Source organism: Polypterus senegalus, chromosome 9, assembly GCF_016835505.1.
Source record: "Polypterus senegalus isolate Bchr_013 chromosome 9, ASM1683550v1, whole genome shotgun sequence".
In the NCBI taxonomy this organism is placed as follows: Eukaryota; Metazoa; Chordata; class Cladistia; order Polypteriformes; family Polypteridae; genus Polypterus; species Polypterus senegalus.
The window spans coordinates 119,339,493-119,366,857 of record NC_053162.1 but is presented as its reverse complement, the minus strand read 5'-3'; the positions used below and the strand labels follow the sequence as shown (position 1 = coordinate 119,366,857).

At 35.1% G+C, this 27,365-nt stretch overlaps 1 protein-coding gene across 2 annotated transcripts; it reads right to left on the bottom strand.

Moving 5' to 3' along the window:
* Window positions 1-2,453: 2,453 nt before the first annotated feature.
* On the bottom strand, window positions 2,454-27,365 carry LOC120534981 (natural killer cells antigen CD94-like). 2 transcript variants are annotated; one of them, XM_039762478.1, is made up of 6 exons: window positions 27,235-27,365; window positions 21,702-21,803; window positions 19,183-19,398; window positions 16,232-16,383; window positions 10,050-10,165; window positions 2,454-3,247 (listed from the first exon to the last, which is right to left on the bottom strand). In XM_039762478.1, exons 1-6 carry the CDS (start codon window positions 27,335-27,337, stop codon window positions 3,121-3,123), a joined length of 816 nt encoding a protein of 271 aa, XP_039618412.1. In that variant the 5' UTR covers window positions 27,338-27,365; the 3' UTR covers window positions 2,454-3,120. The 2 variants fall into 2 exon arrangements, with proteins under 2 accessions (XP_039618412.1, XP_039618413.1); XM_039762479.1 differs by lacking the exon at window positions 10,050-10,165 and having other exon boundaries at window positions 3,172-3,247.

Here is a 27,365-nt window from a genome sequence, read left to right as displayed (position 1 = left end):
ATACAAGCCAGTTTTTGTTGAGTGAAAAGACTGGACCTCTAGGTCCTTAGTGTGGTCAGCTTCCAGCTGGGAGTAATTGATTCCAGTATGTACAGGGGGTAGTGTGGGCAGAGAGAGACAGTCAACCACCACATTGTTTTTACCCTCAACATACTGCAAATCTGTTGTGTTGTCTGCTGAAAAATATCAATGACTGGCAAGCACCTTCAGCCCACTGTTCAAAAACTGCCCCCACTGCAAAGTTCAAAGCGTCAGGTGTAAGTACAAGTGAAGCATCGGGCTGTGGGTGTGCCAGCATGGCCCCATCAGCTAAAGCACATTTGATGTTCATGAATGCCTCATCCAGGTCTTTGGACCATGAGACAGGGCACTTTGTGGATTGGCCCTGTAGTGCCTCATATAAAGGAAGCATAATGAGGGCTGCCTGAAGAATGAAAGAGTGATAGAAAGTGACCATGCCCAAGAATACTTTGAGGGCATGCACAGAGCTGGGCTGTGGAAAACTGGTGACAGGAGAGACTTTGGAAGGCAAAGGAATCAAACCTTTTTTTTGAAATGCAGTTTCCCAAGAGGTCTACGACAGGCACTCCAAATTGGCACTTAACAGGATTTATAATCGGCCTATGCATGCTAAGGCGGTCAAACAAGGTTCAGAGATAGGCAAGGTGTTTAATTGTGAAGTAGCTGGCAAACCTAGATGTTGTCTAGGTAGACAAAAAAGGAATTCCAGAGGGGTGGGGGTTGATTTGATTCAAACCTTTTTTTTTTTAAATTTTTTATAAAACTCATTACGTGTATGGAGTGTTATTTGATTTTAATAAATTCAATAAGAAAAAAAAAAGGAATTCCAAATCATAGAAAACAGAATCCATCAACCTCTGCAATGTTTGCACAGTGTTTCTAAGGCCACATGGTGTATGCAGGAATTCAAACAATCCGAAGGGGGTAATGACTGCTGATTTGGTACTTAATGGTAGCCACGGATGAGGTCCACCTTTGAAAAAATTATTTTTCCAGAGAGCTGTGGTGAGAAATCTTGTGGAACTTGGACTGTGCGATCTTCAGGCGACCGTAATCCTCACATGGTTGGAAACTACTACCTTCTTTTGGCACAATATGGAGGGATGACGTCCATGGACTTTGACTGGCGCACAATTCCCAGCCGTACCATTTCGACAAACTTCACCTTCGCAATGGCCAGCTTGTCAGGGGCCAGCCAAAGAGCATGGGCATGGACATTGGACCAATAGTAGAATTTTAGCATTCCACGCCATGCTTGGTTTCCATTATGGAAAAAGTGGGTTTGTATAGCTGGGGGAATTAATTGAAAAGACAGGAGAAGTCACAAGTCATAGGCTTCTTTTTGTAAAAGAGCTAGTGACACTGCTGAGTGTGCAGGGAAGATTGACAAAGTCCTTTGCATCCATGAGGCGATGGACAAGCAACCCTTTTACACACAGGAAGTCTGGTAAGATAGTGTTTACTGACCCGGGTGGGCCAAACTTCCAAGGTGGATGGCATTTCTTTGTGTTCTCTCCAGATTGATCATGGTAAAAATACAGGCCAATTGTAGGGATCGGGGCAGGAGGAAGAACAGCAAACCATGCCACAGGCTTGCTAACGGGACTAATGGCAAAAGAACAACTGCAGTGGCATCCTTCATTAAACAAGCTGCAGTAAACCACACTTTGGGGTGAAAGGCTGCTACGGTGTGAAACAGGCAATGAAGTGAAGAGCCCAACTGGACATCTTTTAAAATGGCAAAAACTCGAAAAATATATGTGTGTGTGTGTATGTATGTATGTGCGTATATATAAAGTTTTTAAGACACATATTAATACATAAGAATATTCTCAGTTTAAAAATGGAAAAATGGGCATATTTGGCAAGTTTTAAGGCTCTATTCTAAACAGAAAAAAGAAAATGCATAGCATTTAAGAAATTATTAAGTTAGCACAATTTCTGTGCCCTGATTGTGAAAAAATAAGTTTGACTTGAAAAATACAATGATTGCCTTTGTAAACCTCCAATGGGAGCTGTATTGGATTGTTTGTTTGTTTGATTGTAATGTGTCTGGTTTCTGTTAATATGTATAAAATCAGATACAATGAAATAAGCCTTACAGATCAAAGTGAATACTTTAAATATTGACTACGTTACAATATTTATTAAAGAATACATAATTAAAAGACATAACTGGGAAGATGACCAACTTATTGTTGAGGTCACATAAGTATTGCAGGTTTTGTGTTGGGCTTGGCGGGGGGTGAAGGATGGGTTGAATTAAGTTCTTGATTTGCTTCAAAACGTAACATCTCCATTCTTATCTAAAGACAAGTGTTAGTTATTAGCTAAATTAAATAGATCATGACTCCAAGTGTTTGTACATTAAACTCTATTTATTTATTTTTTACTGAGCTCACTTTTTGCTATCAGTGTGAGAACAACAGCAGTCTGGAGGTCCCTCAGATTACACCTACTGTTAGACAAAGTCAAAAGTAGCCAACTGAGGTGATATGTACTGTACATTTTTTAAGTTGTAGCCCACCAATCCAGATCACTTTGGGAATATTATATAATCTCTCAGCCTGCCTGGAAGCACCTTATAATTCCTCAGTAGGAACTGGAGATTATTGCTGGGGACAAGGAAGTCTCATCTGACTTGTTTGGCCTTTTAAAAATGTGTCTTTCAGGAAGTTAAAACAGTATATATTGATAGACATTGCCACTAGAAACCTCAAATGTTCTAAGTATTTGAAATAGTTTGAGTTGCTGAATTGATGCAGGAGTGATTAGGCTTTCAATGGCCGATGAGAAAAAAAAAATCATCATGAGTACAAATTATATGTCTACTGAACTTTTAATCTCTGAGCAAGTTAAATGTATTAAACCATATAAAATGGACATGGCAGGAGTGTATCAATTCATAAACTATTCTATTCAACCAGTTAATAAACCTATAAGTTCTTATGTTCCAGCATTATAGCAAAATAATTCTGTTGGGTTATTGCAAAAATACTTCCATTTACTGTAACTCAAAAAAATGCAGGTTGACTATTATAGCTTGAAATATAATACTGTTGTGTTGTCTTCTCAATTTTTTTCGTGAGAAAGTTGAAGTTAAACAGAAGCAGCAGACCTTGAGCAAATGCACATTTTCTTGTTCTGAGCCATTCCAGTAAATATATTTTTCTTTGTTATATAGACATGACTGCTTCCAGAATTAGTAACAACATGAAATGGAGATCTGAAAAAGAAATAAATCAAATGCTAAACATGATGTAAAATGAACATCTAATAGCATTGCAGAATATGGGTGCATTCCACTATATTAATAAACATGAGAACAATTGCACATAAAAAAGACAGAATTTACAGGTCCACTGCAGTTACTGAATTTGTATCTAGGTGTTTGGCTGTCGAAGTGCATTTGTGTTATTTCATGTAGTTTACATTTTTGTTTGCTATCCTATACTGCAAATAACCCAAAATACAGCACCTAGGAAGTTTCCAAGAACTAAGATGTATGATCACATTGTCCTTTTCTTAAGTTGGTGTATCACTTTCTAGTTATCTTCACTAACTTTAAAATGTTACTATTAAAATATAAAATGGCAGAGTGCTCTTTTGTTTTGTTAAAGCTATTAATGACCATATGCCAGAACTTTTAGTTCTCTATTTTTTTTTTTGAGTCTTATGATTAACCAAATTAATTTGGGTGACAGAGCTTCACGGCCTTGTTTTTTTTTTTTTAATCTTTCAGAGTGTAACCATTTTCAACATAGCCAGCTGATAAAGTTGCAAGCAGTTTTGTTATTGAAGATCACATGATACCTTGACTTATTTTGCAAAGGCTTGGACTGTTTCTCGGCTCCCTTTAAGACATGAAACTCCTTTGTCCAATGAAGTTGATGAAAGTAAAAAAGAAAAAAGGTTTTGGCTGTGTTTCCTGGAGAGAGGGTTGGATTAATTAACATAACAGCCTTGCTTAAATTGCCACAGGTGGTGTTGTGCATTAATCATTTACACTGTGTAGACGCAAGGACTCGTTCTCCCAGCATACACTGTATACTGTATATTATTCAGTTATATTAATATTACACCTCAGACAGACATAAATACGCTGCTATGCTAACAACAAGCCATGGATTACAAGTGACATCAAGAGCCTTTTGAACCAGAAAAAATGGGCTTTTAAAGGCAGGGATCAGCATGAGCTTAAGCTTACTGTAACTCTGAGTCCAGTTCAGGGCAGTGAAGGAGCAGTACAGGAGAAAGCTGGAGCAGAAGTTGCAGAATAACAGCATGAAGGAAGTGTGGGATGGGATGAAGATCATCACTGGCTGCAGCTCGAAGCAGGGTGCCACCATCAAGAGAGATGTGGAGAGAGCAAACCTGATGAACAACTTCTTTCAACAGGTTTGACCACCTTAATACATTCTTACCTCAGATTACTGCATCCTCCACCCATCATTCTACTGATACCAGCATAGGAGAGAGTCCCTATATACTTAAAGCAGCCCAGGTAAGCAAAGAGCTGAGGAAACTTCGTGCCAGCAAAGCAGTGGGTCAAGATGGAGTATCGCCATGACTGCTGAAGGCCTGCGCATTGGAGCTGGGGAGTCCTCTACAATGCATCTTCAACCTGAGCCTGGAACAGGGGAGAGTCCCAAGGCTTTGGAAAACATCTTGCACCACCCTAGTCCCAAAGGTATCACGTTCTGGTGAGCTGAATGACTTCCGGCCTGTTGCTCTGACGCCACATGTGAGCGGCTGCTGCTTCACCACCTAAGGCCACAGGTCCACCACACCCTCGACCCTCTGTAGTTCGCATACCAGGAGAAGGTGGGAGTGGAGGATGCCATCATTTATGCTATACCGATCCCTTTCCCACTTGGTGGTGCTGTAAGAATTATGTTTCTCGACTTCTCTAGCGCCTTCAACACCATCCAGCCTCGGCTACTTAGTGACAAGCTGACAGAGATGGGTGTAGATTCATACCTGGTGGCATGGATTGTGGACTATCTTAAGACAGACCTCAGTATGTGACTCTCGCGAACTGCAGGTCTGACATTGTGGTCAGCAGCACAGGAGCGCCGCAGGGGACTGTGCTTTCTCCGGTTCTGTTCAGCCTATATACATTGGACTTCCAATACAACTCGGAGTCATGCCACGTGCAAAAGTTCGCTGAGCACACTGCTATCGTGGGCTGCATCAGGAGTGGGCAGAAGAGGAATATAGGAACCTAATCAAGGACTTTGTTAAATGGTGTGACTCAAACCACCTACACCTGAACACCAGTAAAACCAAGGAGCTGTTGGTGGATTTTAGGAAGCCCAGGCCCCTCCCGGACCCTGTGATTATCAGAGGTGACTGTGTGCAGAAGGTACAGACCTATAAATACATGGGAGTGCAGCTAAATGATAAATTGGACTGGACTGCCAATACTGATGCTCTGTGCAAGAGAGGACAGAGCCGACTATACTTCCTTAGAAGGCTGGAGTCCTTCAACGTCTGCAATAAGGTGCTGGGCGAGCGCCCTCTTCTACGCGGTGGTGTGCTGGGGAGGCAGCATAAAGAAGAGGGACACCTCACGCCTGGACAAACTGGTAAGGAAGGCTGGCTCTATTATAGGCATGAAGCTGGACAGTTTGATATCTGTGGCAAAGCGACGGGCACTGAGCAGGCTCATGTCAATCATGGAGAATCCACTGCATTCACTTAACAGTATCTATCTATCTATCTATCTATCTATCTATCTATCTATCTATCTATCTATCTATCTATCTATCTATCTATCTATCTATCTATCTATCTATCTTTTTAAAACCTAACAGTATATGTTTTCATTCTATCAGTCTATAAAAGGACTCCAGAATTATAATGGTTATCCCTGGGCTTTCTGCTGTCATGGATCAATAACCTGTGGCACACAGGCTCACATTTACTTGTCACCGTAGCAATTACTAAGTTATAGTGTATACTGTTTTTATTGCATAGGAATAAAGTATTCAGGTGTCCACCCACATCCCCAAAAACATATATAGTAAGTAGATGGGTGACACTAAAATGGCCTCAGTTAGTGGAAGTGTAGGTGTTTGTGTGTGTATGTGGTGTGTGCTCTGCAGTAGACAGATGTCCTGTCATGGTTGTTTCTTGCCTTGTTGTCATATTTCAGTCAGGTTTAAAGAATCTTTTGTCTTTTTTATGAACTATTTTATAAATATTATTGATTTTGCCTTTGTCTCTTTTCCCATGCTATCTGATTGAAGTATTTTTTTTATTGGTACCTTACTGTTTATGAATGAAGTTAGTTTTGTGGTGTGTGGGTTTTAAGTTATCTGCCACCTGATGCTGCAGCTGGAGAAACCAGATTTATGGTTTTAACCACGAGTTCTTGATATAAGGTACTGTTTCTGGATTAGTTTCTTGGATATATCTGTTTTAGGTTTTCAGGTTTGTTTGAATTGATTTTTGCTTCTACCTGTTTTTACTTCTCTGAAATCCTTTTTGAGTTCTTGTATAAATATTTAAATACTCAAGGAACTTTGTTTTTGTCTGAGCATATTTTTTTTCTTTTGATATTTGTGTCATTTCTCTATTTTTGGGCCTGTGCAGGCCATACACCTGCCTCTTTAGTTTAGAGCTATGGTGCCTAAGAAGGTGAGGCCTAATAGTTTGGTGTAAATCCTATTGTATTTATAGCAGGTCTAGAATTTTTATTTTGAGGCCTGAATTTTTTTTTACTTTTGTGTGATAAGATCATAATTCATGCTCTGAGTTGCTACAACAGACTCCTCTTCCATGACTCCATGATGAAGTGGAAAATAGCATTAAACCTTTAAAGACAAAATTTTACCAAAGGTTGAAAATCATAAAAAATTTCAAACACAATATACAACCTAATGCACATTTTATTTTCACACCTAATTTTAAACCTTCATTTGTGCTTTTTTATGAAGTAACAGTTTAAGGATGATGTTATAAAAAAGAAAGAAAATAAAACACTGCAGAAGCAAAAGGGGACGAGCACTAACTAGCAGTGCATAGCTCCTAATTTAAGTGAATTCCTCTTTGAATGCCCTTTTTTAAGGATTTTTATAGCTTTGTATCGTGACAACAACTATGTTTGCATCACTTTATTAGTTGTGAGGGAGTTTCGGCTGGAAGCAAAATGCTCAAGCTAGTACCACATTCTTGAAGAGGTACCAGTCAATTACATAACTTGGGCACAAAATTATTTGGGAATTTTTGTTACCTGTTCTGTGTACAGTATTTTAAAGGGATACTGTAAAATGACTTGCTGTGGTAAATGCATGTGAAAATAATGTGAACAAGTAAAACTGTTTTGTGAAGGAATGCTATCCTTTAACTCAAGGCCAAAACTGGAAAATTAAACTTATATCATTTTATATTATTAAATTATATCATTCATTATTATTTTAGTTAAATTTGCTTAATTTTGGTATTCCTGTGATTCCAGTTAAATGAATAATAAAGGTAATGCAAATTATAGTTGGTTCAATTATACCTTCTTGTTAATTCTTAATATTACATAGTAATACAATGATAATCATGGCTACATTTTCTATATCACTGTTTTATTTTATAATTCTTTGTTTCATTTTGTGCCATGTGTCTTGTAATAAACTGATGCACTATGCGTTAGTATTTGTGCCTGCACCCTGCAATGGACTGGTGGCCCACCCAGGGTTAGTATTCAGCTTGTGCACAATGCTAACCAGATGGACACTGCACCGTATAACCAGGTTAAAAAATGCTTAGACCTTATTATACAGAACAGAAGTTTAGAAGCTGGAAATAGGGAATGGTGCAAAAATTGTGTAATCTGTGAAGTTCAGATGATCTAAGAACATAACTGTTGGTAGAGCTCTGCTGGAATGTTTGCAAAAAGTAGGTCAATTAAAATATGTGTGTGCAGTATGATAGTATGGCATTCAATCCAAGGATGGTTCTCACCATGCATCTTGCCAGAAAAGGCACTGGATCCACATGATATTAAACTAAATAATGGGGTTAGAGGATTAATGGATAGATGGATGGGTAGGAAAAAAAGTTTAACTTGTATATAGCAAGACGAACAGTCAAACAAAATAACTAACTTTTTACTTTTAGTTTCATTTTTCCACCTTTAACTAAAATTGTTTTGTTATGTACTCAAAAGTTACTGTTATGAATTTAGTAGTATGTAATAAAAATGGTATAAACAATGGACCTGAAACAGTACTCGGACATCTTTGTGTCTACAGAGTCAGACTGCCTGTAGCCGATATACAGGAAAACAAATATAAACTCAAAGACTAAGAGAGCCTTCTCAGTCAGACCAGCTTGAAGTTGGGAGAAGAGCAGAGGCAGGGTTTGTCAACAGGCAGATACAGTTCTTAGGAACTCCTAGGTCTATATCAATTATAAATAAATATTAAACATTAGTCTTGGATAGAAGTATGGTATTGGTTTAATATGAGATAGTTGGCCTTGATCTAAAAAGTGTTGAGTGTTGCTGGAGGGAGCAACCACAGCTCATGCCTCAATGTATGTTACTAAGACCTGAAGCAGTCTTGGTCTGTGTAACTAATGGATGCTGCCATAGCCTGAGTGCTGTATATTTTTGAATATTTTGATGAAACATTGAGAGTTGGAAGGTGTGAACCATACCCAACTTCAGTTGCTGTAATATAAACTTGCCAGAACTGAAAGACAGAGACAGGATGTGAGAAAGAGAGCATTTCGGGCAGAGGTCTCCAACTCTTCAACCTCTCTCTCAACCTTCTTAATTATTGATACTAAAGTCAGTGTGACCACATTTTGCTGTTAATTAACTCTTTTGCCTTAATTTTTTAATTAATTATCAGATAAGTAATGAGACACAAAATGAGCCAACGCATGACACTGTGTCCATCATAGAGTATTTGTAAATAAAGTAAGTTCTTACTAATGTTGATCTGCTCAGATCCTCGAAACATTTTTACAGTGTTTTTAGAAAAAAATAAAAATCAACCATTTTGGAAATTTCTGCTGTGGCTGAATAAGAGCACCAACATGACATAGAATTAATAAATGGGTTTAATTAACGATAAGGAAATGCTTCCAATTAAGAAACTGGTAGGAGTTAAATTGGTTGAAGTTGAGGCCCCAACTGAGCTGATCATCTGTTGGCTTCCACTTCTTGTTTCTGTTTGGGTGCCATTTATGGAAAAAAGAAACAGTTCAGAGGACAGAATCATAAAAAATATGGCACTAATTAAGAAAATGGTTAGAAAGAAAACCTCCTGCTATAGTAGCCCCTCAGAACCGGATTTGGATACTCCTGATTTAGGGGGTTCTGACATAGAGGAAATTGTGTCGCCACCCCACCAGAGGCTTTTTAAATAACCAGGGCTGAATTTGATTAGGTCTATTTCTTTATTAATTCTCATATTCACATAATTCACCAATATTCTAAGGCTGAAAGCCATTTCTGTTGTAAATAAGCAAACTATAACAGTTTCTAACAAAGTACTGACAGTGATCCAATGATCATTTTGTAAATGAAAACTACTTGAATTACAGGCAGAGAGATTATATGTGAGTAAGTGATGGATGGGCAAGGATCCCCAAGGAGATGGAGAATGATTCCTTGTCTGGCCGGGATGTCATAATGAATTGAAAATGGATGGATGAGCTTTCCAGGTGGGATGGAACAGAAACATTTACCTTGCCGGAAGGCCAATACAATAGAAGGACCAGGGGCAACAATATTGTATGGATCCTTTACTGTCAGGGTTCTTGGGTGCTGCCAGAGGGCATTACAGGATTGTACAATCCCTATTTTATGGAAGTTCCATCTGACCCTGAAATGCTTCCAATGAACTACATCCTAGTTACAGAAGTACTTCCAGGTCTAAGATAAAAGGAGCCACTCTGCTTTGCTTCAAGAGTCAGCACTGGGACGCAGAGGACAAAAATCTTGGAAGAAGTGGAATTATCTATTAATATATAATTATATACTGTATATATTGTTTATAAAAACAATATGAATATATACTTACTGTTTAACGTCTAGAGTAGTTCCATCCAACCATTTCCAAGGTTCGATAGAAGATTGTTGTCTTAGGCCAATCCAATAACCACCCTCTCCTTCATTTAGTTTTTCTTGTAAGAATGTCTGATAATAGGCAAAGTAATATGAATAACTGTCATTATATTAATCCATTTTAAATGTTTGAAAATTAGTAATTCACTCTTCATAAGTGTTGCGGTGTATACAAGTTGATAAATATTTTGTATGTCTTTATTTGTAACTTAGACAAAGCAATGTAATGTTTGTGTTATATCATTGATAAGAACAGCAACAGTTTGATGTTTAACTACTCCTCCACCTCCTTTAGGACTGAGTCAGGTTAGTGAAGAATTTTATGAAAAGGTCGGGGGAAGTGTCTAAAGCCAGTTTGGCAAGTGATTGATTCTCTGCAGAGCTCTCTCAGTTAGCACCCACAGGAAAGCCAGACTACTTAGCTGGCAAGCATCAGCTCAACAAATGGTTTTGGGGGCAGATGTGAAAGGTATTGTGTGCCCTCCCACTGGTCTGAAGTATGGCTGTTTGAATCTGAGTCCATTCTGTAGCACAAAACCCTGTTGTTGTAAGGATTTGGACAAATAATGTATAAATTTGGTTGCTTTATCCCTTTCTATCCTTCTCTCTCATACCATTATGATGGAGGAACATCTCATACAGAAGACCACACTGAGAAGCACAACTCGGCAGCCATATTGAGGCAAGAATTTGGCCTGTTCTAAGGAAAGCTGACAAAAAATGATGACTTAAAACAATTAAAGTAGCTGCAGGTCATTTTACTGCCTGAACATTTATCAGGTTGTATGGTTGCCAGTGTTCACTTGTACTTTGATTATTGTTACTATTTGATGAATATTATCAATAATACATTATTTAAACTGTAACTTAACTCCTGCTTGTCTTTTATGTTATTGCCTGAGGTTATGTAGAAGGGAAGGTGGAGAAAAGTTATAAAGTAGAATACCTTATAAATAATGGTAAGTTTGTGAGATTTGAGGCATTCTGACAAAGGCTACACAATAAAGAATACAAAAGGGTAGAGTAATATAGAACTCTACTAAGACAAAACAATAAGATACCAGTCTAAAACTCGAATATATTGCATGCAAACTGTAAAATCTAACCAATTAGACAGTTAACAGACCTTTTACGCACTGATTGATGCCAAATGAAAATAAATTTGAGGTTTTATTACAAGTGGTGTTGAGTGAAATTATTCACATGAAATTGATGTTTCAAAATCAGTTTTTCAAGTTGTGTTTCACGTCTAGTGCACTAAGAGTTTTGATTTAGGAACATTTATGTTAGGTTGAATGCCCAGTGGGGTCTGGGTGAACTTTTGACCTTGGAACCCCTGCAGATTTTTTCCTCTTCTTTTTTTCTCCATTCTAACTGGAGTTATTTTTTTTTTTTTTCTGGTCTCCTGGACATCTGATCTTACCTTGTTTTGTTATTTATTCTTTAATATATATTGCCTAATCTTAATTTTTTTCTCTTCTTGTAATTTTCTTCTGTCATCTTGTAAAGTACATCAAGCTACACTGTTTGATGAAAATGTGCTATATAAATAAATGTTTAGTAAAATTTATGAAATTAACAGAAGAAACTTGTTTAATCCTCTCAGGAAGCATTTACATGCTTTGATTCTGCATACATTCTGTCTGTTATTTTGTATTTAATTAAAGATTTCTAATGAGAAAAAATCTCTGGATTAATTTCTATCATGTAGTTGAGCCTCTAGGAATGTTCCGGTAGAACAGTCCCCAATTTCCACCAATTATAATGACAACCTTGGTAACTGCAGTCATAAACATGCTTCAGAATCATGAAAGAAACTTGAGACTCCATAGACAATATCATAAAAGATATTCAGGAGGCTAACCAAGCTTAATAATACAGTAAATGTCCATATTGTGTTTGTCAATGATTAAAGCAATATTCTATTTACCAGTGAGAAAACCCTATTCACTTTCAGTCATGCTTTTGACAAGGCAACAAAGGACAATTAAATTTAGTCTATTTATATTAGCATACTGACTTGGGACATTCCATTGGAATTACATATAAAATAATCCACTGGTTCTAGAGTGAATTTGGTGCTGCATATATCAACACTTAACAGAACTAAAGTAACTTGCAGCTATTTATAAATGAAGTAATGTATATTTAAGTTTATATATATATATATATATATATATATATATATATATATATATATATATACATATATATATATATATATATATATATATATATATATATATATATATATAAACACACACTAGGGGGCTCTCCCCCTGCTCGATTTGCTCACCAACCCCTGGTTTTGGTTAACCCAAAATATATTTTAAAGAGATTCTTTTTTTCTTGGTTATTTTTACTTTTACTTTGAAACTTCAGCAAAAACAATATTTGGAATTAACTTTTCTTCAATAGCATTGAATTTTGATTCCTTGTTCGGTCTTACATTGTTATAATGCAACATATAACTGGCCATGAGTGAATATTGTGTCTTTCTCTCTTATAAATAAACCAACTTTTTTGAATGTTTGTCCTTGGGATTTGTTAATTATCTTTGCAAAAGCTATTCTCACAGAAAACTGTAAACGTTTTAATACGAATGGCATATCAACGTGTCCTTTTGTGTCTAATGTTATTCGTGGGATATGTACTGCATTACCTTTCTTGTTGCCTGTTAAAATTTTACATGTTAGAATTGTTCTACCAATTTTTAATACAACTAATCTTGTCCCATTGCATAGCCCATCACTCATACATAAATTACGCAATAACATCATAATACATTCTTCTTTCAACAGTAGTTCGGCTGGTGGGACTCCGGACGGTGTTAACATTTCTAGATATTCTGTGGGATATTGTAAATTGATGTTTTCATCTATCACCACCGCTTCAGCATTTCGACGTTCAGATCCTTCTTCTTCACTAAGTCTTTGTTACGTTTCTTTTTTTTCAGATATTGCTTTCTTTTCTCTCCTGCGCTTTTGTGTTTCTTTTCCTCACACTCTTCTTTCTACTTCACTTAGCAGTGGACGTATCATCTTTAACTTATCATTTTTTTAAACTGCTCTTTGTTCTGTGTCGTGGGACATGAAAGTGTCTTTGTCTTTCTGAAGTGTGTTGCTGCGGTATGTGAAAGTGTCTTTCTGAAGTGTCTCTCTTCAAAAGATCACGTCTTTTCGCCCAAAAAGTCTCTTCTCGTCCCAAGTATATTTTATATAATATATATATATATATATATATATATATATATATATATATATATACAGTTATTGAAATATAATACTAATTTTCATAAATAGTTTAAGTAGGATTAGGAGATGATTATTGCTTGTTGAACTCTGACAAATAATAGAAAGAAGCAAACCAAGTGAAATGTATCTTCAGATGAGCTCTCTCTTAAAATGCTGACTTAAGATTAATCATTGTGGTTTTTATTGTGTCCTGTAATAGCTTTGCTTTTTTTATATTCACTACCACACATGGCTTGGCCATGTGAAACTGAGCGACTTCATAGTATGCTTGGGAAAATCATATATAAGATGTGTAATCCAGGCTTGCCAATTTTAATACAGGTTATCACTTGAGCCCAAATTTGGAAATCAGAATCTATATTTTATTGAGTCCTTTGTATCACTTTTTATCTGTCCTTACAGAACTTATTCATTGCACAATTATGCAGTTGTTGACTAACTTCCACTCACTAGATTTTTAGTGTTATGCAATTACTGTTGACATTTAATTCCTAACAGTCACAATAACTGGCACCTCTATATTGGACTGTTGATGTGAGTGAGTTAGTGAGTACTGTAATGTCCATGCATGATTTCTGCCTTGTAACCCTAATTAAATAATGTGAGTTTTAAATAATTGATGGATAAGAATGTATTGATTTAATTATAAGTTTGGGATGATATAATAGATAATGTAACACTTTATGAAAAGGGCAACCAAACGTAAAGTGAATAACATGTGTCCGCAGTTCACATAACAAATGTTAGTCAACAATATATGCTGTGTATAGGAGGGATCTCTTTTATTTTTTTTAACGTATCAGCTTCTTAACTAAATGTATATTATAAAATACAGTATTTAGATATTCTCTGCATTTTCAGCAGCCATTTTAGCATGTATCTGGACTGTAGGAGGAATCCAGAGTACTTGGAGGAGACTCACATAGACATGGGGTTAGCATACTGACTCCATGTAGGGGCAGCACACAAACTTTAACCCTGGTCTCCTTGTTGCAAGGCATATCTATCTATATATATATAATTCACTAAGGGCATGCAAGACAGTGAGCGCAAGCAAGACAGAGAGCCACGACCACCATCTCACAGAGCCCTGCCCATGGGTTACGCATGAAAGAGCCACGAATGCCCACTCTAACCCTCCTCCCACGTCATGGGGAATGCACGACAAGGCCCTACCCGCCAACTCTCACTCTCCGCAGGCTTCCAAGGCTCTCGAGGCAATTATATGGCGACATCAACTGTCACTCTGGAACAACTCAGTACGCGAGCTATATTAAACGTCACCAATGAAAACTCACTACACCTTAATGAACAGGTGCTGAAACTTATCCCTAATGACGAAGTAACTTTCACCAGCGTTGACTCCATTGTCATAGACGATCCTGCAGATCAACTTGCATTCCCCGAAGAATTTCTTAGTAGTCTTACTCCCACTTTCATGCCTCCACATAAACTCAAAATTAAAATTGGTTCAGTCATTATGCTTCTCAAGAACCTCATGCCAGCAAATGGTCTCTGTAATGGCACTAGACTTTCTGTTACTAGCATTCACTGGATTGTACTGGAGTGTAAGACTATCTGCTACCTCACAAACTGTCCTTATTCCCCGGATTTCCCTGACCCCATCAGATTCTCATTTGCCTTTTACCTTTACACGCAGACAATTTCCTGTTAGATTGGTGTTTGCAATGACTATTAATAAGGCACAAGGACAAACTTTCAATAAAATATGCCTGTATCTGCCAAAACCTGTTTTCACTCACGGACAATTGTATGTTGCTCTCTCCAGAGTTCCATCTTTTCATTCACTAACAGTTGTATCCTTAAACCCTCCCCATTTGGACAACTGTATCTTTCAGGAAGTGTTCACTCATCAATAAATAATTATATGCTGCGTATGCTACTCCGTGGGTTGGCTAGTTCTAAATAATGCCTGATAAAATAGTTATATAAAATATTACATAGTTTTAGTCAAATATTTCAGCAGAGTTGATTAGCATGTACTATACAGGGTGGTTGAAGTGTGCTACACCTGTTTCTGTGGGGATGAGTCAGATCTGGTGTGTAACGAGTGGGTGAGAGCCGTGCAGTGCAACCAGGTGTGCTTGGGAAAGTCCAGCGAGCTCTGCAGGGGAGATGGCCACATCAGCGTGTATGATGGTGAGTAGCACCCTGCCGACCACCCACAATACTCAGAGGGTCTTTGAAACTCTCCTCCTCACTCTACCACTTCTTCGCTCACAGTCTATGTTGGGTCCTGCTCTGGTAACCTCTCCTCAGAACAGTAGACAATAAGAGTTACACTAAGATTATGAGAGCACAGAAATGAAATGACATTTGCACTACTTGGTGCTTATCTGAGGGTGTATTTTATTTGGTGAGGAAGTACAGTAGATTGATAGATAACTTACAGTACATCTGAATTTAATTGTATTGATATTATTCAGTCCATTGATATTGCATTAAAGTTTTAGGTTCTCCCAGTGTTTTGCCAAGCTTACATCACCATTTTTATGTTTTCTTCCTTAGCTGTAGCTATATTATTGCTTGCAATGACACATTATTCCCAGGCATGTTACACTTACTGGGTATTGTTTTCTCGATTCAACGTGACGATGCAATACCTTTGTTCATTTTGGCTCCTTTCTTGACCTAATGGTTTTAGATCTCTGTCTATATCAGACTAGTTTCATCTTTCTCCTTCTATTTCTATTTCTTGTCTAGTGGCCAGTTTCAGCATAATGCATAATTAATTAGTAGTTTTAGTATCACACATTGCAGAATGAATTTCTTCAGTTAATCAACACAAATTGAACATACTTTGTATTAATACTTCACTTACAGTGCATTACTTATGCAAACATATCATTCTTAACTCTCTTACCAGGTGATGTGGATCCTTAAATTCACTCAGGTCTGCTTTGGCTGCAATGCAGTAATTTCGACTTTCAAACCAGGTTTTATTTTCTTTGGAAATGAAGTAGCACATGTCCTTATATTGTAACCAATCAAATGGACACAAGAAGCAGGGTAAACCTATAAATAATTAAGGAAGTTATGAAAAATAAGGCTTTTCAAATAATGATTTTCACCGTTAAAGTATTGGCAACACTTCATAATAACTTTTATTACCTTCATTAATAATCATTTACAAACCTTTACAATGGATGAAAAGATTCAACTTTAGATTAAGTATTACAAAAAGACTGACAGCTACTAATTAAATGATTTGTAAAGATATAAAAAAGCATTACGTAATAATTTGTAGTGAATTAGTAATGTAAGATGTTAAGTGTCAGTAATAAATTAACTAATTGAGGGACTAAAAAAAAATAACTATTTGGACACAAACCAATAATTTGTTAAGCATTAAATATTGTTTCTTAATATAAAATACACTAGAACAAAAATATAAAATCAGTACTGAATTTAGAATAGTAGAGCTATTATATATTCATTATTCCATTGAGTGATATGAGTGTTAAAGGACTAGCATCTGGCACTTCATGTAGGTTTAGAGAGGCCAGTCTGCTATGACTGTAATTTGAAAAATCTTTTGATGCAGGAGAGGATTGTTAAAGGAAAACATAATAACAGCAGGTAAAAATGGCAATAGTAAAAATAGATAGATAGATAGATAGATAGATAGATAGATAGATAGATAGATAGATAGATAGATAGATAGATAGATAGATAGATAGATAGATACTTTATTAATATGCAGACTACAAAGGAGGAGGAAGAGGAGCAAAGAAATACTGAATACCATCCGCCAAAAAGACTGAAATGTCAAACTGATACACCAGCTGGAAAAACCTGAAACAATTGCACATTTTTCTAAATGAAAGAAAGGTAAAATTAAAGTGGGACAGAAGAAGAATGTATTTGTTGTTGGAGACTCCATTCTCCAGAACTTAATCAACTTGATAAGTTGGAGAGATCTTGAGTCAAAAACATTGTGTTGCTTACTAGGAGGAAGAGTTTCCCACATCAGCCAAACAGTAAGACCATCTGTTGGCGAAGGCAGATGAAGAACCTATGGTTTTACTTTACTTTGGAACAAATAATATTAGAAGCACAAGAAAGGAAAAATGGTATATTAAAAACAAACCAAAAGCCAAAACCAAATTTTCCAGTTCCAGCAGAAAACGTTGTGTGATTAAAACCTAATATTCAACCATAGTCCATAAATGAAAGCATGCTGTGAAAAAAGTTTAGTTTTCTCAGCTCCTGGATTGCCTTTCACCAGAAATATGTCCTTCGTTGACTATAAAAATCAACAAGAGTAGTAGACAAATTTTATAGGAGTAACTGTGTGGTATTCTTTTATTATTCTGTTGTTATTCTGTTGCTCGTAAGATCCTCATTGTTGGGGACCCAAGGGGCTTGACCAGATCAAGGGGTCGCCCACGTAACACCTGGCTGTGGCCGATAGAGGGTCATTTCCAGAGGGTGGGACTGGACTGCATGTCTGCCGGGGGGGTTGCAAATCGGGATCCCAAGTTGGTTCGCTGTCTAGTGGGTGCGGCAATGAACTGTATCAGTGCATACTGCCCAAGTTGACTTGACTTGACGAACTGTGTGGGAGACATACAGGGTTGACCAACTCAATTAAATTAAAATTTCACCAAAAATACAAAACATAATGTTCCTGTTTTAAAATGTTTACTTTTAAAAGCTAGGCGCATGTTAAAAGCTACCACTAGCATGCCTTATTCAAATTATTAAGGTTGTAATAAGTGCTAGTACTAGTGATGAAAATTGAGATACAAATGAGTGCACAGGATAGTAACCACAAATACTTGGGTGCTTTGTGTATAGGTTTGGAAAAGTGAGGCTGTCAAAGAAATGTAAAGAAACTGGGAAAGGTAAAGGTAGAAAAAACAGTGGAAGACTCAAAATACTATTTATGTAATGAAATTGTTAAGCCTTTATTTGTTTTGGATAGTGATGTCACAACTGAGAAATATTTGTTTATAGAAAGGTTCAGGGTAACGTTAAAGACTCCTGCCAATATTCAGTGTGTACTAAGATCCCTTCACCTTCTGCACACATTATTATGTTGTAGATTTAATTTTACATAGTCAAATTTCTTAATTATCCCTTTATTTTACAATATATAATCTCCTTTTCATGACAACATTTACATCTAAACTCTTTTCTCTACTTGGGAGAAATTTCAGATTTTGATGTTTACATGTTTTTACTCTGTCATTATGGGTTATCAAGGGTAGTTTTCAAAATATACGGGACAATGTCAAATAGTTTTCAGTGATTCATCATGAATTATTGAAATTATGTGAGAGATACACAATAAACTCTGATCAAAAACTTTACTTAATTCAGTTTTTGCTTCCCTAGGTATTACTTTTGCACAGTGGTATAGACTAATTCTTTCTACTTGCAAAATTGCATACCCTTTTTTATTCTGTATGTTCTAGTATTCACTGTGTTGGCTATATTAAGAGTTAGCTTGTGGGAGTAATGTATAGATTTGCTGGTTACTACACTAAATACATGTTTTGAGATTCTTAACAGAAGGTAGATTCAGGTGCCAGGCAGTCTAAGGGTTGTGAAATATTAACATTTCAAAGAATTCCATATAGGTGAAGGAATACATAGGTAAATATTTTATAGAACTTTAATATATGGCATTTGTTTAGACACTGGCCAAGATAACAGTGGTGTTTAATTTGAATTTAACTTGTCTCTGTTTTGTATATATAAACCAAATTTATGTTACATTTCTTAAATTGAATTTAACTTTAATTTAATCTTTATTTTATCACTAATGAAAAAATGACTGCTTTCTAAAACTGTAGCTTAACTTTTAACCTTTATTTCCAGTGCCATTTGTACAGACTCTTCTTAACAGATGTTGCTTGAAGATGTCGTTCTCACTTGTCTGATTTCTGTTGCATTCCTGATAAGCTTTACTGATGTCACTCTTAAACTCTTCAAACTTATCATTAAGACTAATGATATATTTATGAAGGTTTTGCATAGAACATATCTTCTCCGTTTCTTCAATGTATGCCAGTTTCTTCATGACTAGAGAAAAAAACAAAATATCTCAGAACACATTAATGAGACCACCAAGCAAGGTAAAATGAGAAGAAAGTTACATTGTGTTCAAACCTGGTGCTTGTCTTGGATAATCTATGACTAGCACATAAATCCAATAATGATTCACCAAACTAAACTCATCAACCTTTCAAATCTTTTTTACTTTTGGTTTTCAGAATCTTATCTGTGCATTTAACTGATTAATGTTTGTTTGAAAATTTAAATTGAACTATTTAATTGGTGTAACTTGGATATATTTGAATGACATGTTTTGAATTTAGGATGGTAATGTGGACAGGGCTGCTGTCTCATTGAACCAGCATGCTGTATTCAGATGATGTGCTAGGCTGTTATACATACGGTATAGTTTTTACATGCCCTTATTGTGTCTGTGTTGGTTTCTTTCAGAGATTCGAAAGTTGTTGAACAGGGGATTAACAGTAGAGGCTAAGATCAAAGTGAGGAATTGGATGTTGGTTGGACATAGCTATAGGGTGAAGGATGACAAACTGCAAACGAAAGTCTTGCTTGAAAGAGCTGAAGGAACTAGGAAAAGTGAAAGACAGAAAATAAGATGGTTGGATGATCCCTGTGAATGGACTGCAATGGATATTGCACTCAAGAGAGGAAAGGATTCTAGTTAAGATGTCCCTGAAGGTCCATAAGAAAATGGGATATGAAAAAGAAGAAGTGCCTCCAAGCACATGATTTAATGTTTTCATTAGTTTATTTAGCATATTGTGATTATGAAATAATTATTTTGCTAATAAAGTGAATAAAGGGACCACAAAGAAATTTTAAAAATTAGAGTTTTTGTCAAAAATTAAAATATCAGAGCATACTGCCTTTTATAACATCTGTACCATTATACCATGTCTGTCCATTAGCTGTTTTGCAACTTCGTTATTTTTGAGTAGCATGCTGAAGTAACATTACAACTTGAAACTAGTGATGGAATAGCACATGAATGTTTGAAATAAATGCAGAAACTGGATACTGCATTATTGCTACACTTATGGGATGCTACCATTTCACTTAAAAGCAGTGTATGTGAATAAGTAGTTTAAATACTGATAAAAGTCTAAGGCTATTTACAAAAGTGGCCTAACAACAGCAGAACAACTGAGAATAAACAAATGATCAGCTAAATAATTTGAGATGTCATACACTCTAAGCAGGCAGTTCTGAAGATCCTGTTTATTGGGAATTTCCTTGCTAGTGAGTCATGATAGATAGCATTCCCAAATATCTATATAAATAGACACAAATAAAATATATACTTTATCTCTATATAAATGCTGCATTTATAAGCATTTTACTATTATAATATATTGGAAAGCCCAGTGAGATGATTTTTAAGATATGCATGAAAATTCGAAAGAAAAGAAACTTCTCCAGCTTTTCTTTTTTGAAGAATCCATGCAGTCTCAACTGATATAAAGCTGACAGGAAAAGTAGCGATATTTCATCAAAACTGTTGAGAGTGGCTGGCAGTGAAATGACAAAAAATTGTTATATATTTATGTATTTTTTGGGAAACTGTTATTATACAGTATGCAAAGTGGCATAATATAATGTCCCTTTAGTATTTTATTATATTTGACAGAAGTTCTTATTTGTTTTGAGGGTTAGTTGTTGTTTATTAGTTATATGCAGTAATACATTTATTTTTCCTTTGTTCAGCTTTTGTAAAGTTTTCATTTCTCCTTGGGTACAAATAAGAAATATATATATATATATATATATATATATATATATATATATATCCATCCATCCATTTTCTAACCCGCTGAATCCGAACACAGGGTCACAGGGGTCTGCCGGAGCCAATCCCAGCCAACACCGGGCACAAGGCAGGAACTAATCCTGGGCAGGGTGCCAACCCACCGCAGGACACACACAAACACATTCACACACCAAGCACACACTAGGGCCAATTTAGAATCGCCAATCCACCTAACTGCATGTCTTTGGATTGTGGGAGGAAACCCACGCAGACACGGGGAGAACATGCAAACTCCATGCAGGGAGGACCTGGAAAGCGACTGCCACCGTGCCCATATATATATATATATATATATATATATATATATATATATATATATATATATATATATATATATATATATACACTGTTTTTATTTTTATTTGAGTTAAATAATTTTAAGTGTTTGTTTTTATCTAATTTACAGAGACTTAAAAAACGATAAATTCACAGTATAATCTACCTATAGCTGAATCACAACATGTTATTAACAGCACACTGTAATAAAATATATCATTCTTACTTGTTATACCCAAGATGACTATGACTGCAGTTAGCAAGGTGCACACTATGGAAAAAAGAAAGACAGATTGGGTGCAGTAAACCTTCCTTTTTACTGGTGGCCCTAGGAAGAAAAAATATGTAAAAATCATTTGTAACCAAAGGAAAGGCAGATAAGAGATAAGTTATTATTAAAAGTAATACTGTATTGTCAAATAAATGTCAGGATGTTCATAATATGACTTATCCGTAAAAACAAGCACACATAATAGTGTTGACACTAACAACAGTCACCCCTTCACTAAAACACATGTAATGTTGTTTATAGTTTGACTGCATATTTGTGCTATCTAGCAGTACATGAAATCCTTTTGTTTCCGAAAAGTCGCTATGCTGCAGTGTGTTACATGGATTTACATGCCTTTAAATCCTTTGACACATTTGAAATAACCTTTACATAGAAAGTATTATTTTAATAGATACTTGACCTTTAGTATATCATTGTTTGCTAGTGATGTTTTGACAGCCTCATAGAAGCAGAAAAGATTTCGTATTCATGAATTACTTGTGTGTGTTTATTTAGCTGCAAATATAAGTTACTACCCTTTGGTATAAGGGCCACTAACAATAAACAAAATGCCAAGAAGAACAGAGTATGAAAGTAATATTATACCATTAAAGGCTATGAAAATTCAAGGAGTAAATTATGTTATTGTCTTTAATTGACAGGTTTAAGTTTAGACCAGCCTTTATATGAATATGTTAGTTTTCTTTTGTTTTTGCATTTTTCTATTTTTTTTTTTCAACATTGTATACAGGCCAACATTCTCAATCTCCCATCAGCTTTTCAAAATACAATTACTCTTCAGAACTGTTCAAAATAAAATAACTAGCAGAAACTCAAAATGCATTGCATTTGATGTGTTGAAGGCTACTGAAATTTGAGCAGATTTTGTATACCAGATCAAATGGGTTGCACACACTAAATAACTAAACCATGCCATACTGTAAAATCTCAAACCTGCCTAATCCACATTGATGTCCTGTGGGATAAAGTCTATCCCAGCTGCATTTGCCACAAGTCAAGAATCAACTGAATAGTATCTCAAGACACACAATCACTATACTGGGTCAGTCTGAAATCTTCAATTAACCTAACTCAAGTATATTTGAGATGTAAGAGGAAAACGGAACAGCGAGGAAACATGAAGAAAACAAACAGAAAAAGTGACTGGGTAGAAAGGTCTAAATGCACATGTTAATAACTAAATAAGCCATCACAGCTTTCAGTAGCCTGTATTCACAATTGACAACTTATGAAAAATGTTTCCAAAGGTGCAAAAATCAAGAGATATATTAAATGTGTGGGGTGATGCTAGGAAAGATGTTCAGACATTTTGTTTAGCTCTAACTTTTACTTTATTTCTGAGTAACCAGCATATATTTAACTTAGAAAACTGTGTTTCATTTAGAAAGTTGACATTTTATCCAAGGTTATCCATACACTACACTGCATCACAATGTCATTAATGATCTTTTTCTGTTCTCGTAGTGTATAGCTAGGACCAGTCTTATACTGTAATATACATCACATTTTTTACATTTTTTTAAAATGAGTATTAAAGTATTAAATGATAAATTGAACATCCTGAAATTAAGTTTAAAATAATAATTGTCAAGTTCTTAAAAGGAATGCAGAAAAAAATGCAAATATTCTCTTTGTGTAGTTTCTTTTGCTATGAAGATCTGTGAGCAGGTGGTAGTATAACTATGTTTGACATTTATGTACCATAACCCTACTATTAAACTGATTTTTAACTAAACTGCTAACATAAACTGTCTCCTGGTCACATGCTTAAGGACTGAAAATATTATCAACATTTTTGTAGAAATAAATAATAATGAACAATTTGAAAATGACAGAATTTTTAACTGAAAAGGTTTATAATCATTTACTGTGTCAATAAAGAACATTCCTACTTACAGCAAACTTAACCTTATTATAAAGAATGTATCTTTTTATCATTTTCTTTTGGAGTACAGTTAGGAGTTTACATTCTTATCAGATATAATGACACGATGCTGTCATCTAAAAGAAGAACATTCACAAAACTATAATTTTCTTACTATTTCTTTTGCGTTTACCTTAGAAAGAGTAGGAGGCCAACTTTGTGTTGTGCTGTATATGTACTTTAGTTTGTTTGGCTATTATGATGTCCGCTTTACTTTATATTACTTTTCACAGTTCTATTTCACCTTCAACAATATGTACTGTAATGAAAATGTTACCAAATGATTGTTTTTCAGTGTTCAGATGCCTTCTTGTAGACGACTTCAGGCAAGTGTTAACAAAATAGCACTTTGTACTCCCACATGAAGTGACTAAATATGTCGAGTTTTCGGAAACCAACAAAAAAGTAGCTTGTATGTTAAGTGGACCTTCATAAAACTGTTAACCTGTTACTTCCTAAGAGTCATTGTTTTTTTAAAACTTACATCTTATACACTGAAAAAAGTGTCTTTTTCTTTTAACTAAAGAAATGACATTCTCATAAACCTGTAAAATATCTAAAGATACCTATATCCTTTAACTGTTTTTATAATGTATTACGCATATAGCTAAATAAATGGATATTCACCCAAAACAGACAAGAGAAAATTGATGGCTTTTTACTAAAGCATAATGAGCAGTTAAAACATGATCATTTCCTACCTACTATTGTAGGTATTCAGTATCAGTTATTCCTATGCTCACTGTCCATACATAGTACAAAACTAAGCAAAGCTTTAAATCTTTTGGAAGGACTATTCTGGAAATCTGTGTCACCAAAAATGTCATATATAGGCCAAACTAGCATTTTCAGAAATGTATTTTATAACATATTAAAACAAGCAAAGTTTGCTTTAGCATATTGTTATTTTCAACCCTTATAGAAGAGTATAACATAAAATGTTTTTCTTTCACTGCTAGTCTGCATCATTTAATCTTAATTATGTGGCATATTATATCACATTTTCTTGCCCTCAAAATACTTTACTACCAAAAAAAGCTCAATTCTTATCCATTATTATTTATTGATGTGAGGAATTTTTTTAAAGCGTTAGTCTCCAAAGCAGAAAAATCATTCATGTGTTAAGATGTGGTCCATTATCTGAAAGAATTTGACTGAGTGGGTTCAGAAAACAAATGACTGTTGGCAGAATACCAGCACATCTGTGTGAATTTTTCCATCATGTGGATTCTTGCGAAGTAATTTACATGTACCTTACTATTATTGTTCTGTTTTATCATCTTTTATTCCTGGCACTGTCATTATCCATTGTTTCTTCATGACTTTAAGAAAATTTGGCAATTAAATAGAAAGAGAAATATGTTTAAACAAGACCTATTATTTATCATATTTTTAGCAATTAGCCCTTTATTTATATGAAGATTTTCACATGAGCATTTTAACTATGTATTTTATTGAAACATTTATGTACAGTGCAGTGCAATTTATATATAATTACATAAATGTATACATATGTGTTAAAACTAATTTTTCATTGAAAGTAAAACTACAAATAAAATTATTCTGAATAAAAGTACAAATATAACAATTCTACTCAATTGCTTTTATTCATTATTAAATTTATTTCTTACTTTATTTTGACATGCTGCTTCCTCACAGCTCCAGTGAATCTTCTCACATTTATGTGACCTTTTTTTTTGGTTCCTCTGGCTTTTATCCCACATCCCAAAGATGCCACATTAGATTTATTGTCAACCATAAACGTGCCCAGTATGTGGCTGTGTGTAGGAGGTGGTCCTGCAGTGCACTAGCACTTGGTCGAGGGCAGGCTCCTGCTTTGTGCTGATGTTGCCAGAATTAGATTAACTATGTTTGGTAAAGAATGGATTGATTGATAATTTCTGTAAATTTTTTTAACCTAATTACTTTAGGTAATATAATTTTGTCCCTTTACTGAAAGACATTTTTTTCATGAATAGGGACTAGGTTAAAGTATATGAATATTAATTGCACATAAAGTGGCGAGTTTAAAAGGTGCATCTTTAAAAACATTTATATGGATCACTGGATGCTAAATTTATTTACCAAAGTGCTGAGGATATCAACATCATTTTCTATTTTGTAATCTCTGTGGAAAGTGTTCTTATAACTTATCAGGCATATTCTTTTCTGTTGTAGTGCTTCTTTATTCTTTTGATTTAAACTTCACCAAAAGAAACAGCAGAGTAGAATTATGAGTACGACATATTTATCATCATTCCATTTAATAATATTGTTTAGTTTCTTGGAAATTAATATTTTATTATTGATAGTTATTGTACCTATCTACTGTCTATGCATGTTAATTATGAATAGGTTTATTGTGAACTGAAATCTGTCGCATCCTCGATGGGAGTATAATGAACTATAAATGTAATCAATATATAAAATGTCTCTATGTTTTATGAGTTAAATGATTATGCACATATATATGATACTTGTGGGTATTTTTCTATATTTACTCAAGATTTTGCTTGTATTTGTACACATATATAAAATAATTCAGTTTTAGCCTTTTATTTTAACTCAGAAACTGTACAAGTTTATTTTCTGATTCATAACTTAAAAGTACTTTTCCAATTCCATCCAAAACAAATAGCTGTAAAGGCAAGACTTCTTTAAAATAACCAAAACCGTACTAGAATTTCCTAGTTACTGGGAGAAGGACAAGCAAGAATGAACATTTACAGCAACTGTATTGTTTATTGGAATGCCACACGCAAACAGTATTTTAAAATAATTGATAAAAATAAGAGAATGTAATGCATCCTTGTGCTGGCAGTCTGTTTATCGTAATGGCTTCATATCAGAGTACTGTCTTATTGAAATTTACCAGATATTTACACTTTGAATTTTTTTCTCTGAACCAAGTCAATTGGAGATAACCGAAGAGACAAGAACTCACAACAGGCTCCTTTCACTATTGTTCTGAGGATGCTCTGATAGTCTTTGCTTTAACTGCTGTTTGTTTCAAGGAGTTATTCTGTATCAACATTAAAAGTCAAATGAGGTAAGTGTTATTTTTTTGTTTTATTGTTTATTTTGATGTGTGCGTGTGTGGGGATTATTTAGGTAATTAGCCTGTTTTTAGGGGAAGGCAAAAACAAACTGAGTTGGGGGTCCTAGTTCATGAAGTGAATTGTGAAACAAAATCACTCAAAGTGCAAGCAGTTTAGAGCTGTTAATCTACCCATCTGGGTGGGTTTGAAGTGATTGGATTTATCAATGTCTTCGGAGCGTTAAACATTTCCTTCTTATTCATTTTTTCAGAATTATAAGGAAATGACTGTTTAAACTTTCCTTGAAAAATGAGTATAAATACATATGGAAAACTTGCTGAACTAAATTATTATTTTTTGTCAATCTTATTTGCAGTGTTGAACTATTATCAGATAATACTATACTATAAACTTCAAAACAATAAATCTGCTTTTTAATCCAAGGTTTTCTTATCTTTAAAGTACCAAAAATCATTCTGTGCTATGTTGATAAAATAAAAATTACCTTCATTTTCCATTGTAGAACTGGCACCATGGTCAAATACAGCTTTCTTCTGTCTTCCTTTTGTTTTCAGCTTTATTTGCGCATAGGTTACAGAATCAGTCATATTTTCTGGCAACTTTGTGTGGATTAGA

Coding starts and splice junctions, on each gene's coding strand:
- LOC120534981 (XM_039762478.1), bottom strand. CDS start 27,337: ATGACTGATTCTGTAACCTATGCGCAAATAAAGCTGAAAACAAAAGGA. Junction 16,384..19,182: donor AAATGGCACTGGAAATAAAG/GTTAAAAGTTAA, acceptor AATTATTTATAG/GTTTACCCTGCTTCTTGTGT. Junction 3,248..10,049: donor ACTACTCTAGACGTTAAACA/GTAAGTATATAT, acceptor TTTCTTTTTCAG/ATCTCCATTTCATGTTGTTA.